Below are 14694 nucleotides of genomic sequence, written 5' to 3' on the forward strand. Positions count from 1 at the left end.
CCTCCTCGAATACAGTCCGTCGTATTGGAGGTCCATCAGCAAAGTAGGGGGAGGGGAGAAAGTCCTCGTGATGGCAATTTCAAATGGGGTAGGATGGGTTGAGGAACGATGGTAAGTTCCCAGGTCTTTCGGACCGCCGAGCTGTCACCGCGCTGGGCCACCAGGCCGCTGCCGCGCCGGACCGGTGAGCCACCGCCGCATTGGGCCGCTGGTCGTCCTGGCCGCAGGTCTTCCTGGCCGTGTCAGGGCGCAGATCTTCCTGGCCATTAGGCCCCCAGGCCGGGCTTCATTAGGCCTCACTAGGCCACTCCATGTCTGGGCCGCCCTCCGCAGCTCCGCCCTCCGCAGGCCGTCAAGTCACCGCCGCATCAGGCCGCCACATCGGGCCGCAGTACTTCCTGGCCCCCAGGCCGGGCTTCACTAGGCCTCGCTAGGCCTCTCCGCGCCTGGGCCGCCCTCCGCAGTCCCGTAGCTCCGCCCACCTCCGATCGCCGAGCCATCGCTGCGCCGGGCCGCTGCAACGGGCCGCAGCTCTTCTTGGCCGCCAGGCCCCAGGCCTCACCAGGCCCCGCCAGGCCTCAGTTCTCCCCGGCCGCTAGGCCACCAGGCATCGCCAGGCCTGGCTAGGCCCCTCTGCGCCTGGGCCTGGGCCGCCCTCCGCGGCATCGCAGCTCCACTCGCCGCCCCGCCCAGCCAAACCTGGCGGTCCTGCGGTCCGGCACCCGTCCTCCTCGCTCGCCGACCCTCTCCTCTCATTCATTCCTGGCCGGCGAGCACCCCCCGGACCTTCTTCGACCCCCCATCTCCGCCGACGGACCGCCGCCGCTACGGAGCCAGAGCCGGTAGGTCCGCCATCACACGCATGCGCATGATGATGATGCACAGAATGATGACTAGATGATCTCCAAGGTCCCTTCCAACTACTACTACTACTACTACTACTACTACTACTACTTATTATTATTATTATTATTATTATTATTATTATTATTATTATTATTATTATTATTATTATTATTATTATTATTATTATTATTTCTCTCTATTTGCCCCGGGAGACCACTCCTGGAGTGCTCTGAATGATTCTGGGCACTACATTCCTACAAGGACACGGAGATGCTGGAGAAGGGCTCAGAAGAGGGAGACCGATGGAGGACGCGTCCTATGGGTTTGAAGGAACTGGTGATGCTCAGTTGGAAGAAAGACCATGATGAGACAAGAAAGCAGCGTTCAGGTACTGTGATGGAAACTAGGACCAGAAATAACAGGCATAAGTTGCAGCTACCTAGATTTCATCTAGATCAGGGGGGGGTCTTCAAACTTGGCCCTTTTATGACTTGTGGACTTCAACTCCCAGAATTCCTCAGCCAGGCGTTGAAGTTCACAAGTCATAAAAGGGCCAGGTTTGAAGGCCCCTGATCTAGATAGAACGGAAAAATATGCCAGTAAAATCTGTGCAGCCCTGAAACAGTCTGTCTATGAGGCTATGGCTTCTTCACCTCCTGAGTTAGTTCCTGGAACACTGCAGGGGATTGCAGTGGCTGGTTACCACGATCTACTCTGTCCATCACTCTATGATTCTGTGATAAGCCCAATCAATAGTGAGAGAGAGAGAGAGATCTAACACTGATAACACTACTAAAGACAAACTAAAGAACTCCGCCAAGAATCTGGGAGCGTGGCTGTGCAAAGGTGTGTCAGGCTCCTGGGGAAAAGGTGCAGAATTAAAGACCTGTGAGCAAGGGACAGTGAATGACTCAGAAGATGAAAAGGACAATCAGTGAAGGAACCCCTAGAATCCCAGGTGAGCAAACTTTGCAGCACAAGCCACCCCACCAATCCTCAAGGTCATCTCTGCCACCCCAACAACAGAGATCAACACTCGGGTGTCCTCTCTCGCTGCCATCACCACTCAGGCCTGCCTGCCTGCCAGCTCAGCTCAGCCCGGCCACTCGTTGCGAGTGAGCAAGGAAGCAGCTGCTCCAAAAGGGGCTCAGATGGGGAACGCACGGCTGGCCCCACAGAAAGGACAGAACGGGGCTGCCCAGCCCAACCATCCAAGACCCAAACTGGAGCTTTGATTCATTCAAGAATTGCACAAGGTGGAAAGAGAATTGACTGACTGATTGATGACTCTCTTTCTTTGCTTCCTTATTTACTTTCCAGTATCTACAACTTGTCCCCATCCTAACGGAGCCTGAACAGGTGAGAGCAGAAGGACGGGTCTAATCGTAAACCAAGCAGAATAAAACCCGAAGACTTGAAGGAGGTTCCTCCTAACAAAAATCTGGGCCAACAGACTTTAGAAAGAGTGCAGAGAAGAGCAACAAAGATGATTAGGGGACTGGAGGCTAAAGCATATAAGGAACGGCTGCTGGAATTGGGTATGTCTAGTTTAATGAAGAGAAGGACGAGGGGGGACATGATAGCAGTGTTCCAATATCTCAGGGGTTGCCATAAAGAAGAGGGAGTCAAGCTATTCTCCAAAGCGCCTGANGTCACTCACCGCGCGGGCATCCTCCGGCGGGGCAGCTGGGCGATCGCGGCGGCCCCGGCTGACTCCGGCGCGGGCGGGTGGCGTGCGGCGGGCGGGCGGGTGCTAAGAAGGGCCGGGCTCGGCGCGCCCCACCCCGGCATGCGAGCGATGCATCATCGGCGCAAAGAGGCCTGCGGCAGCCAAGCCCCGCAGCCTCCGCCCGGCGCAGAGCGCCTTGGGAGCCGCCGGGGAGCCTCGACTCCGTGGCCGCCGGGGCTGAGTGGGAGAACGACCGAGGGACCTTCGCCCCCCACGACCGCTCGGAAGTCCTTTCGGCTCCGACCCCGGAAAGGAGGCCTGGGCCCCCCCTCCACGAAAGAGCCCGGTCTCTTCGCCGCTCTGGGGTGGCGGCCGGTGACCCTCCCACCCTGAGTCCCCTCCTTGTCTCCTATAGAAACACCCCCAGCATTATAGAGGGGACTCGCCTTCCAGCTGAGCACTTCCCCCCCATCCTGGTGCCTTTATGGACCCACCAGGCACTTGGAGTCATATGTAGTGGAAGGGGCCCCAGAGATCATCCAGCCCTGTCCCCTGCTTGCTGCAAAATCTGCTAAAGTATTTGGGGCCAAAACCACCCAATGCCAGGGGAGGGAGGGCTTCTGTAGTTGGTCCATCGCTGGTTGTCAACATCAGGAAACATCTCCCATTAAGCCCTGCTGGTTCTGCTGCTCCTTCCAGGGCAGAGAGAGTAAATATACTCCCTCGTGTAGGGAAAAACTTCCTACAGATGTCTGGCTCAGCGTTCTGCTGGCTGACATACCCAGATCTTCGCATTGCTTGGTCCAGATTCTCCACCTTCTCTCCAAGCTCATCCCCCTCTTTGCCTTGTCTTTGCTCCATGCTGGCCAGAACACTAAGTGGGTCTGTCCGGGTAAGAGTCAAGGGAACAATCTCTTCCATTGAGATGGAATTCGGGTCCTACCAGTGCATCCCAACAAAGCACGCATCCTCCTCTTTAGCAGCGGCATCATATTGCTGACTCTTGTTTAATATGGGATCCACAAGGACCCCCAGATCCCTTCCCTGCCCATTGCCACCACCCCCTTTGATATTTTCCTCCAAGCTGCAATGAAGCTATTTATGACTATTCTTTGGGTGTGGAAATTCAACAGGTTACAAATCCAATTAACAGTTGCATCCCCTGGTGCTTAAGGTCATTATTTCTTCATTTTCCTAGTACCACCCTTTAAAGGGCCAAGCAACTCTTCCATTCCCTCCTCTATTGATGAACATGTTGGAGCACTGAGCCCCGGACGGAAGCCCAAAGCACCAGCTTTCTCTCCCTGTGGCCGCAGACCCATTGGGGGCAGGACCAGCAGCGGCCGTGGCTGTTCAACAACTGTGATTCCTCCTGGAGGGCCCGATCAGCCTCCTCCCTGGTACGTGTCACCCTCTCACCTTCTCCAACTTGCCCAGCACCTGCCAATCCCTTTGGGGTTGGCGTTCCTTGGAGACCTCGGGCCTCTCTGGACTTCTCTGCAGAGTCAGGTGGCAGACTCTCCTGGTCATCTGCTTTCTTTCGCTGTTGAGTGCTCCTGAGAAGATGCTCCCAGAATGCAGGAGGCAGCCAAAGCTTTTTCTTCTGACAGGTGGGAATGTTGTGCGGTGCTAAGGCCTCTCCAGGCCAGGTGGGAAACTCCAGCTCATCTGTTGCCCCCCTCCATAAGGAAGGCAGCACTTCCCCCCCCCTCCTCCTCTCAGAGACTTCCAAGAACATTCTTAAGCTTTGGGTTTCTGACTCAGAGCTCCGTAACTAGACCAACAACATCAGGTCAGGTGATATTTAAAGCCTTTAAAAAAAACAACAACCCACAGCCGCATGCTTGGCGCGTTCCTCACCCAGCAGTCAGGCTGCCAAAAGATTTACTCTCCAAATCTAATAATAGTGCCTAACTTCCAACCAGAGGGAAAGCACTAGCACTATTTTAAGGCATTTGGGCCCTCAGGAAAAAAAACCACCAGCCTAAACTTTGTCAGCTGATTAAAAAGCCACCGGATTTTTTTTTTTTAAAGGAGCACAAAGCAAGTCCTGGCAGGGCATTTAAAGGGACCAGGGCACCCTGGCTTTTAAAACACAGGAGGGGCAGCACAGCCTGACCCTCCTTGCTGCCCAGCTGGGGTTCTCTGGGGTGGTGGGCTCTGCAGAAATAGGGTGGGAGAAACATCTCCTTTGGGCTAAGGGTCAGTCTCTGTAGCCTTAGTGGCTCTGCCGGAATGAGTGGTAAATGGGACAGACGTGTGCAAATGCTCCCCCAAATACACATGCAACTTGAGGTGGCGCAGAGCACTCAACTCCAAAGCGCCTGAAGGCAGGACAAGAAGCAAGGGTTGGAAACTAATCAAGGAGAGAATCAACCTAGAACTAAGCAGACATTTCCTGGCAGTGAGAACAATTAACCAGTGGAACAACCTGCCTCCAGAAGTGGGTGCTCCATCACTGGAGGCTTTTAAGAAGAGATTGGCAACTATTTGTCCAGAACAGTATAGAGCAGTGGTTCTCAACCTGTGGGTCGGGACTCCATTTGGGGTCGATCGACCATTTCACGGGGGTCGCCAAGCAAGTCTGTCCGCCATTTTTTTGTCCGCCATTTTTTTCCCCCGCTATTTTTTTCCCCCTTTTCCGGCGGGTGCCTTACCTCCCATGGGCTGGGCCAGCTGGTGGTTGGCCTGCTCCGTCTCTGCCGCTTGCCAGCTACGCCTCGGCTGGCGCAGGGGGCGGAACCACGCATGTGCGGTGCTCCCGGGCAGGGAAAGTCCTCGACTTATGACCGGTTGGGTAGTCCTCGACTTACGACCGGTTTAGTCCTCGACTTACGACCGGTTGGGGTCGCGGCATTAAAAAGGTTGAGAACCACTGGTATAGAGTCTCTTGCTTGAGCAAGGGGTTGGACTGGAAGACCTCCAAAGTCCCTTCCAACTCTGTTATTCTGTTATTTTGTTATTCTGCTCCAATTCCTGGCTTGTCTTAGTAGAAACCTGGCCAGATGTGGTTTATGGAGCAAGCCATGCTTGTCTGAAGTACAAGGTCTGAACCAAATCATATCTTCCTTTGAGAGACAAGCATTGCTGAGCTTGGCATCTGTTTGGAAAACCAGAGACGGCTGGCAAATCTGGGGAAGACCCTTTTCCCTAACAAAAAAAAATTGCCAAAAAGTGAGGTGGCATCTTCATGTCTGACTTGTTCATTATGGTGTCATCTGGGGATTGCAGTCCCACCCGGTAAGAAAGGTGTCATGCTTAAGTCCTGCCCATCTCTTTATTGTTTTGGGAGGGCCAAACCAACTCTCGGTCGAGCTGTTGCGAGGCAGCATCTCTTTTCTCAAGAGTTCAGGGCAGAGTCAAGGAAAAGGAAGGACATGAAGGCTAAGAGCTTGACAGCCGTACCGGGAAAAATCCTAGAACAGCCTATCAAACGGTTGGTCTGCAGGCACCCAGAAAGGAAGAAGGTGAATACGAAGAACCATCCAGGCTTTGTGAAAGTAAACAGACAAATCTAATCTAGGGGACTGGAGGCTAAAGCGTATAAGGAACGGTTGCTGGAATTGGGTATGTCTAGTTTAACGAAGAGAAGGACGAGGGGGGACATGATAGCAGAGTTCCAGTATCTCAGGGGCTGCCCCAAAGAAGAGGGAGTCAAGCTATTCTCCAAGGCGCCTGAAGGCAGGAGAAGAAGCAACAGATGGAAACTAACCAAAGAGAGAAGCAACCTAGAACTAAGGAGAAACTTCCTGACAGTTAGAACAATTAACCAGTGGAACAACCTGCCTCCAGAAGCGGTGAATGCTCCAACACTGGAAGTTTTTAAGAAGAAACTGGACAGCCATTTGTCCGAAATGGTATAGGGTTTCCTGCCTGAGCAGGGGGTTGGACTCGATGACCTCCAAGGTCCCTTCCAACATTATTATTATTATTATTAATTGCTTTTTTGAGGGGGGGTTCTAAATGAATAAAGCAAGGGAATGCTTCAGCTGTAGCATACCAGCCCTAGGAGAGGCATCTGGACCGCAGCCTCCTCCTTCTTCCCAAACTGGAACGGGAAAGTTTGCACAAGGCACCAGGTGAAGTCTGGCTACTTTCCCCTCTTGGTCGCCTTCTCGGGGATTCCTCGGAGTGCTTAGTGGCTCCACAAGTTCTACCAACCAGGAAAGGGGTTGCTTCAGTCCCCAGGCTAAGATGCTGCCCGTCTCCGAGCCGTTCTCGACTCCCAGGGCTGGTGTGAGACTGACCCTTTGGGACCCCCCAGTCCTAGCATTGCTCAGGGGCTCCTGCCGTGCGAATGAATGAGACGGAGAAGCAGCTGCAGCTGTTCCCCAAAGCATGAATTCTCCACTGCCCCGTCTGGGTGTCTTCAGCCAGCAAAGCTTTAACTGCATGCCGGGTCAGTTTTGCTGCTCCACAAATAGCTGATTCCCCCCCCCCCATGGCTAAGAGTAGCGGAATAAAAATAATTAGGGGGGGGGGACTTTGTTGCACTTAAGAGCAACAAATTATGCAGTTCCTCAGAAGCAGGTTTTGCCTTCAGAGACTCCAGGATCTACTTTGGAATAGAAACATGCAGAGGGTCATGACCGTTGAAGTAAAGACAAGGATAGAAAAAGCTCGAACAGCATTCTTCAAAATGAAAAAGGTCTTCTGCAGTCACGACATAAGCCTAAGACTGAAAATCAGGCTTGTCAGATGCTATATTTTGTCTATCCTGCTCTATGGAGTAGAGAGTGGGTCTCTGACAGAAGGCCACCTGAAGAGACTAGAAGCATTTGAAATGTGGATTTACAGGCGGCTGTTCTGCATAAACTGGGTTGACAAGATCAGAAATGAGGAGGTGATAAGCCGCCTGGGAAAGCCAAGGGAAATCATCAAAACAATTAAAAAGCGAAAATTAGAATATTTCGGACATGTGATGCGACACCCAGAAAAATAGGGCATACTCCATTTAATCCTCCAGGGAAAGATGGAAGGCAAACCAGGTCCAGGCAGAAGAAGAACATCGTGGCTTCAAAATCTAAGGGACTGGTTTGGACAAAACTCAGCAGCACTTTTTCGTGCGGCTGCTGATAAAAACAGGATCGCCAACATGATCGCCAACGTCCGATAACGGATATGGCAGAAGAAGAAGAAGAAAAGGGTGGTTGGATGGTTTTATTTTATTTTCAAACACATCAAAAGACGAGAGTGCTTGCAATTATTTGGAGATGTGACCAATAAATAATAGAGACTTCCCTTATATTATTTATTTTTTTTAAAAGCTCAACATTATAAATATATTACCCTCAGCAAGCCTCAATTGCTGTGTGCATAAACATATGGGTGTAAAAAAAGTTACAACACTGGATTTAGATTTGACTGGCATAATATCCCTTCCGTTCCCTAATCCTGGCTGAGCGTAATTTCCATAACCGTCTTATGCAATAATTTTGGATGAAGCAATACTGTTCTTAGAATTAAACAGAAATGCTTGCGGAAAAAAAGGTACCTTAGCAGGGGAACATTGTGGGACAAATTTTCCAGCAAGCTTCCACCTCACAGCATCCCCCCCCCCCAGGGATGCCCTCCCAAAGGGAGGGCACTAGGTAGGGTGCCTGCCCTCCGAGTGGCCTGGGCAGTAGAGCTTTGTGGCCTGGTCAACTAAAAACCATGGGAGGCTGGAGACCTTGGCTGGAAGCGATGGATGCTTGACCATCCCAGCAGTGGGTGGGGGAGGGAGGGGACTGACTGAGTAGCTTCTTCCAGCAGGCATCTTTGGCCCAGAAGATGAATAAATCTGTTCTACCCCATCCCTGTCCAGCCAGCCGTCCTGCCTGTCCATCCTTGCTCCATTATAGAAGAAGGGCCAGTCCCCAAGCCCACTCACCCACCCCAATTCTGCAGTCAACTTTGGGCCAATGTATTCCTATCTCCTGCATCCCAGAATTTGTGTCAGGGGGGCTGGCTGGGAGGGGCTCCTTTACCAGCACACCCCTCCCCGTTATGGCCCTCAACCTTCTAGGGTGTAAAGATGCCAAAGCCCCGCAAGAGTGACCTGCTGGTTGCCAACAGCATTTCCGGCCTCCAGTTTGACCCAGTGTTGAGGCCCCGAAGTTCAAGCCGCCAACTCTGGCCCCACAGCCCAGATGCGCCGTGGGTCACAGCCTGTGTAGGACCAGCAGGACAGACCACTCAGCAGGCCCAGCATCTCCTGCAGACTAGGTGAGCAAATCTCAGGAGGCAGCCTCCGGGCCGGTGACGGGTGCCTCTCTTTCTACCTTGCCCCCCACCAAGGCTCTTGGTGGAAAGTAGCGCATCCAGCCCAGGAGTCGGGAAAAAGGGGTGTCCCAGGGTTCCTTCCCCACTTGACCAGCAGGTGATGCATCCAGAACAGTTGCGGGGCCCCTCCAAGCTTGTTCTGGGGCTTCCATCTTCCTGAGCCAGGCCTTTGCTGGACCTGAACCCCCTCCTCCGCTTGGGTCCAGACTCTCCGCCAGGTGGCATCTTTCTTCAGGCAGCGTGCGCAACGCTAACCCCCCCCCGTTCTCCTGGGCTGGAGAGGGGGAAGACCTCCCCACCGCCCTGGCCTTCCTCGGGGGTCTCTACCCAGGCAGGGCCCCTTTCAGCCCCCCTCCTCTGCGCGGGAAGCATTCAGAAGCAGCGGCGGATCAGCCGGAGATGAGCTTGTGCCGAGGTCGAATCCTGGGAACTGCGAAGCGGTCTGTCGCCCTGAGCCTGCTAGAAGCCCTCTCGCCAGCCTGGCCCTTGTGGGAGAGCGGCTCTCTCTCCCCCTGCCTGCTCTTTCTGCCGGGTCTCGGGGAGGGGGCCGTGTCTGGTCTGAACTGCCCCCTGCCCCCGTTCGCTGTCCGTAGTGCTCCGCGCCGGCAAAGTCCCATCTCCGCAGGAGAAAGCAAGGGTCCCTCCGGCCCCACCAACCACCCCCCACAGCGGCACTAAGGTCGCCTGCTGGAGGGGCTAGGAAGCGCCCGCCTCTGTCTTCTCCAAGCGCGGACGGTACCTCTGGGCGTAGGGCGATGAAGAGATCAAGCCGGCCGGGGGGGCCTTGAGGCGCATGTTCCGGCCAGAGGTGATGAGGTCCCCGAAGCCCTGCTGGTGCGAGAAGGCATAGCCGGAGCGACGGGAGGCGCTGCGCTGCAGGTAGTGCTTCAGGGCGGGCGGGCCGGGCGCTTTGCGGAGCTGCTTCACTTTGCGCACCACCTAGGGCAGAGAAGAGTCCAGCTGAGACGGCGGGGGTGGGTGGGATGATGGTGGGAGGGGGGGTATTTGGGAGGATACACACGCTTAACTCCCCTGCACATTTGGGTCTCTTTTGAACCTCTCTCACACACACACCGCCAAGCTTCTGAGTGGCACCCAGCTGATGGAGGCACAGTGGGTGGCACCCCCCCCAATTGTGTCACCTGCCCTACGGTCGGTAGGAGGAGGCTATACATCCCCATCACACTCCAGGTCCTTCCCTGGCTCTCCCTTGAACAGAGTTTGAGCAGTTTCACCACTTTCCCTTCATTTGGGGTAGGGAGAGAAGTTTCCTAGTTTTTCCATACTGGTTCTCTCTCTTCCTGAAGCCATCCTGGTTTCATCCTTGTAGGGGGCTGGGATTTCACTTCTTTTCTTTTGTTTCCCTTGTTTCCTCCCCCCCCCCTCCCAAAGTTCTGGAGCTAAGGCCTGCTATCACTCCACGCCCCACCTGTCCTGCTGATGGGATGCGCCTGACCTTTTTTATTATTATTATTATTATTATTATTATTATTATTATTATTATTATTATTATTATTATTATTAAAAGTTTTATAAAAATTACAATATAAACCCCCATGCCCACCCCCAAACCCCCCCTCCCTCTCCCCCACTTCCCAGAGCTGAACACAGGGTTACAAATATAATAATCATAATCTAGCTAACATTAACCAACTATTTAAATAACCAAGTCCATAACGCGCTTTAACTCAGGGATGCGCCTGACCTTTGAGGAGAACCTGGGGCTCCCCCACCCTCACCCCGTTGAGCCTTCAGCTCCCCTGGCTGAAAAGCGTTTGGGTGCACCGGGAGTGAGAGAGCGAGGGCAGCCTGCCCCGAGTACCTGGGCCTCAGGTACGGCAGTTCTGCTCTGGATCTTGGTGCCGGACAACTCTTCCCAGCTTCTAAGACAGTGGTTCTCAACCTTTTTAATGCCGTGACTCCAACCGGTCGTAAGTCGAGGACTAAACCGGTCGTAAGTCGAGGACTACCCAACCGGTCGTAAGTCGAGGACTTTCCCTGCCCGGGAGCGCCGCGCATGCGTGGTTCCGCCCCCTGCGCTGGCCGAGGCATAGCTGGCAAGCGGCAGAGACGGAGCAGGCCGACCACCAGCTGGCCCAGCCCAAGGGAGGTAAGGCACCCGCCGGAAAAGGGGAAAAAAATGGCGGACAGCCTTGCTTGGCGACCCCCATGAAATGGTCGATCGACCCCAAATGGGGTCCCGACCCACAGGTTGAGAACCACTGTTCTAAGAACTCAGCAGTACCAGAAAGACCTCTGGATCCACAGAACCAGCTCTGCCTGTCAGGGCTGGTGAAGTACCCCACATGATTGCTAGGGGGCAGCATGACCACATGATAGTCACTGCAGTTGCTTCAAGACAACTTAAGGAGCCTCCTGATGATCACTCTGCAAGTCAAGCACGGTGGCCGGGGGGCGGGGGCAGAAAACCCACCCCCCCATCCCGTCCCCGTACCCCCCCACACACCCTCTTTCAACCAAGGTTGCTCAGTTCCTTTTGCAAGACAGGCCTATAGAGCAGTGTTTCTCAACCTTGACCATTTTAAGGCATGTGGACTTCAACTCCCAGAATTCCACAGCCAGCAATGCTGGCTGTGGAATTCTGGGAGTTGAAGTCCACATGCCTTAAAATGGTCAAGGTTGAGAAACACTGCGTATAGAGCCACAGGCTCCCCCCCCCCAAAGAGGCTGGAGCCACGCGGGGGCTGGGTGTGGGGAGAGCCAGGATCCAGCCCCCCTCAGCCGTGGGCCAGTCCTTTTCATTCAGTCCAGCTACCCCAAAGAGTTGTTGTGGGGGAAATAGGAGGAGGGAGGGCTGCGATCCTGCCCTCAGCTCTCCAATGAAAGAGAAAACTTCAGCAAACAAATTCCCTCAGAATCTGCAGGCAGAGCCCTTGCCGTAGGACAGGGGTGTCAAACTCAATTTCATTGAGGGCCGCATCAGCATTGCGGTTGCCCTGGGGGAGGGCTGGGGGTGTGTGGCCAGGGTGGGTGCGGCCTACTGGGGGCGCGTGGATGGAGTGGGTGTGGCCTACTGGGTGGGCGTGGATGGAGTGGGTGTGGCCTACTGGGGGGGCATGGCCAGCTCTACATCATTCGCGTCAAGGGTGCCTGTGGGGGCCTGGGCAGGAGTGGGACAGATCTGAGGGTCTCTGGCAGAAGGGGGTGGGACGAGGGCAAGCGCCAAGGCACGGTCCATTTCTTCATTCCTCACAAAGAGTGACACTTCCCCAGCATGCACCCAGGGGGCGGGTCCGACGCGGCAGGGGCTGGTTCCTCGCTGTTTCCAGACGGCCTTGTGGAGTTAAGACTGAATGCGTTTCAGCATAGAGGGCCACCACAAAATTGTTCATTGGCTCCAGGCTGGCCTGGGCCAGGGCCAAGGCAGCGGGGGCCGTTCCCTCACTGTTTCCAGGATGGCTTCGAGGGCCACATGAAACCACTTCACGGGCCGCATCCAGCCTCTGGGCCTTGTGTTTGACATGTCTGCTGTAGGACGCAGTTTGGCAGAAAGGGGCATTCCTCCATCACCGAGCACGGTGCTGGCACCCCTTTTTAAGAAGAGCTTCCTTTTTCCTGCCCACATTCTGCACGACGGTGGTCATCCAGGCACTGCTCCCGGCTGCAAATCTCGGAGCGGCCTCAGCACGGGACGGGTGGCAGTGGCCTACGGCCCCAGGCCAAGGGGAAGAAAGGGCCTGCCCTGGGGCCCAACAGCTACCCAAATTCTGGGCCACGAGGAGTACCTGATCGCTGAGGGTCGGCATGAGCTGCATCTTCAGGAACCGGAAGCCGACGACCGGCAGGACGCAGAGACTCATGCAGAGGCAAATGGAGAGCCACACCTTGGGCTGGTTGAGGTTGTTCCGGGCGGTGCCTGAGAGGGGAAGAGATGAAACAGCCCCAGTTGCAGTTGCCCTGTTAGGCTGAGGTGCCCTTGCTTTGTCCGTGGTTCAAAGCGAATGCAGGCAACCGATTTCTTCAGCCAACCCTGGGAACAACATAGGCCAGGGATGGCGAACCTTTTAGAGACCAGGTGCCCAAAAACTGGCCCTGCCCCCCGCTCCACTCCCGCTCCGCCCCCACCCCACCTGCCCGCAGGGCCACTCATCGCCTCCAGGGCCCGCCGATTGCCCAGTAGCGCCATGGCAGCCACGCCCTCTGCCCGCGCCCTGCAGCATCAACTGTGCACGATGGGCGTGAGGGCAGAGTCTTGTCTACGCTGCCTGGCTGCCATGTCCTTGGCTGTACTGCTCCACGTGGGCCACGCTCGGGGGCAACTCTCCTCCAGGAGGGCTACTGGTGACGGGGTCACGGGGGGAGGCAAGGCTGGGGTAACAGCACGTGTGCCCACAGAGAGGGCTCAGAGTGCCGCCTCTGGCACCCATGCCATAGGTTCGCCACCACTGACGTAGGCGCTCCCCTCCCCCACTGTGGTGATCCTGAGGCAAAGCCCCCTGGGGAGAGCAGCTTCCTCCAGGGATGGGAAGGACCTATTTGACATTAAAGGGGATTTTATTTGCAGCTTCTGAACATACCGACAAAGGGGAAGGAGGAGGTGAACATCTGGTAGGTGCCGTCGCTGTACAAGGTGAAGGTGATGATGAAGTAGATGGCCAGGCTGCCCCAGAGGAAGAGCTGGTTCACGGCCGTCCAGTAGGCCGTGTCCAAGCCCATCTGCAAAAGACAGCCTGGCTCACGTAGCAGTGGGAGCAGCAGCTGCTCTGTCTCCCTGAACAGGACCCCAACCCCTTCCATGAACTGGGGAATGCTGGATCTGCCAGCCTGGCCAAGTAAAGCCACATGCCCTGGAAGCCCCTCCAGGCAGCAGCCACAGGATCCAGCCGCACTCAGATGCCTCATGCACACCGGAGCCTCAGCACTCCCTTCTTCAGCTGAGCTGCTCCCCTTGGGCTGCTGGGGGGCAATGGGGGCTTGGCTTCCTTGCTAGGTTTCTGTTGTTTTGGTGGACCAGCTTTCCCAGACTTGAACCCCCACCCTTTGTGCAGCTTAATGGTAAACTGAGGATTAACGCAAGCCAACAAGGCTGGGTGCTGCCAGTAAAACTGTACGCCTGCTTTTGCTTAACTCACGAGCTGAGTGGGCTGGGGGGATGCTGATGCTAAACCCTGACGTCAGGATTTGGACACATCCTCAGGAGAAAGAGCCTGGGGGGGCCCCCCACAGAACTGGAGCAGTTGGCCACACGGAGCCCCCTACCTGGACCGACACCACGATGAGCAGACAGGTCTGCACCATGAGGGCGAAGGATTGATAATCAGCCACGTCCCTCCCGTCGCTCCGCACGGAATCAAAAATGGTTCCGTAAGGGACCAAGAAAAGCACCAGGGAGCTGTATATGCTGTAGAGGATGCATTTGGCAAACTCCTTCTTGTTGAAGTACAGGTTCTGCTGGCCGGGGACGTACAGCTGGGGAAACTGCAGGCTCCAGCGGTCATCCACATCCTGGCAGTAAAAAAAGAAAGCTGGGGACCCAGGTGGCAGCCGCTGCCCCTGCAGGCGCCGTCGTAAACCCGCCCCATCTTCCAAACAAAGGCAAAGCCCTAGGAATTGGCCATGCTTGTTCCTGTTTCTGGGAGGCCAACAGGGTTGGGGCAGGTGGGCCTTCCAGAAAAAAAGCTGTTCCACAACTAGCGATTGTGATGGAGCAGCACCTCCTCCCACATTCAGCCCTGTGGACTGCTCTGCTCTGGACCAACCAAAGTGTCACCAAACCATTGGGCTGAGGGACGATGCGGCTGGCTTTAGAATGCTTTGCAGGAGTTCCGAAGTTGGTGATGACCACAGGAGTACCAGCCAAATCTGGGCAAAGCCCCATTTGGCACAGCTGCCCCCCACTGTTAGCAGGTCCTGGAAGGCTAGGAAGACCCTCAGGTCATGGACCTGCTCTTGGA

At 55.2% G+C, this 14694-nt stretch overlaps 1 protein-coding gene across 1 annotated transcript in view; it reads right to left on the bottom strand.

The window, feature by feature from the left end:
- Positions 1-9475: 9475 nt before the first annotated feature.
- Positions 9476-14694, bottom strand: part of LOC107296950 (probable phospholipid-transporting ATPase IM) — a 58110-nt gene continuing 52891 nt past the window's right edge. The window contains 4 exon segments of the mRNA XM_029286178.1: positions 9476-9718; positions 12526-12656; positions 13318-13456; positions 14000-14245. Of these exon segments, the coding sequence (XP_029142011.1) occupies positions 9476-9718; positions 12526-12656; positions 13318-13456; positions 14000-14245 (759 nt within the window).

Source organism: Protobothrops mucrosquamatus, unplaced genomic scaffold (assembly GCF_001527695.2).
Source record: "Protobothrops mucrosquamatus isolate PMUCROS unplaced genomic scaffold, P.Mucros_1.0 scaffold3047, whole genome shotgun sequence".
NCBI classification, from domain to species: domain Eukaryota; kingdom Metazoa; phylum Chordata; class Lepidosauria; order Squamata; family Viperidae; genus Protobothrops; species Protobothrops mucrosquamatus.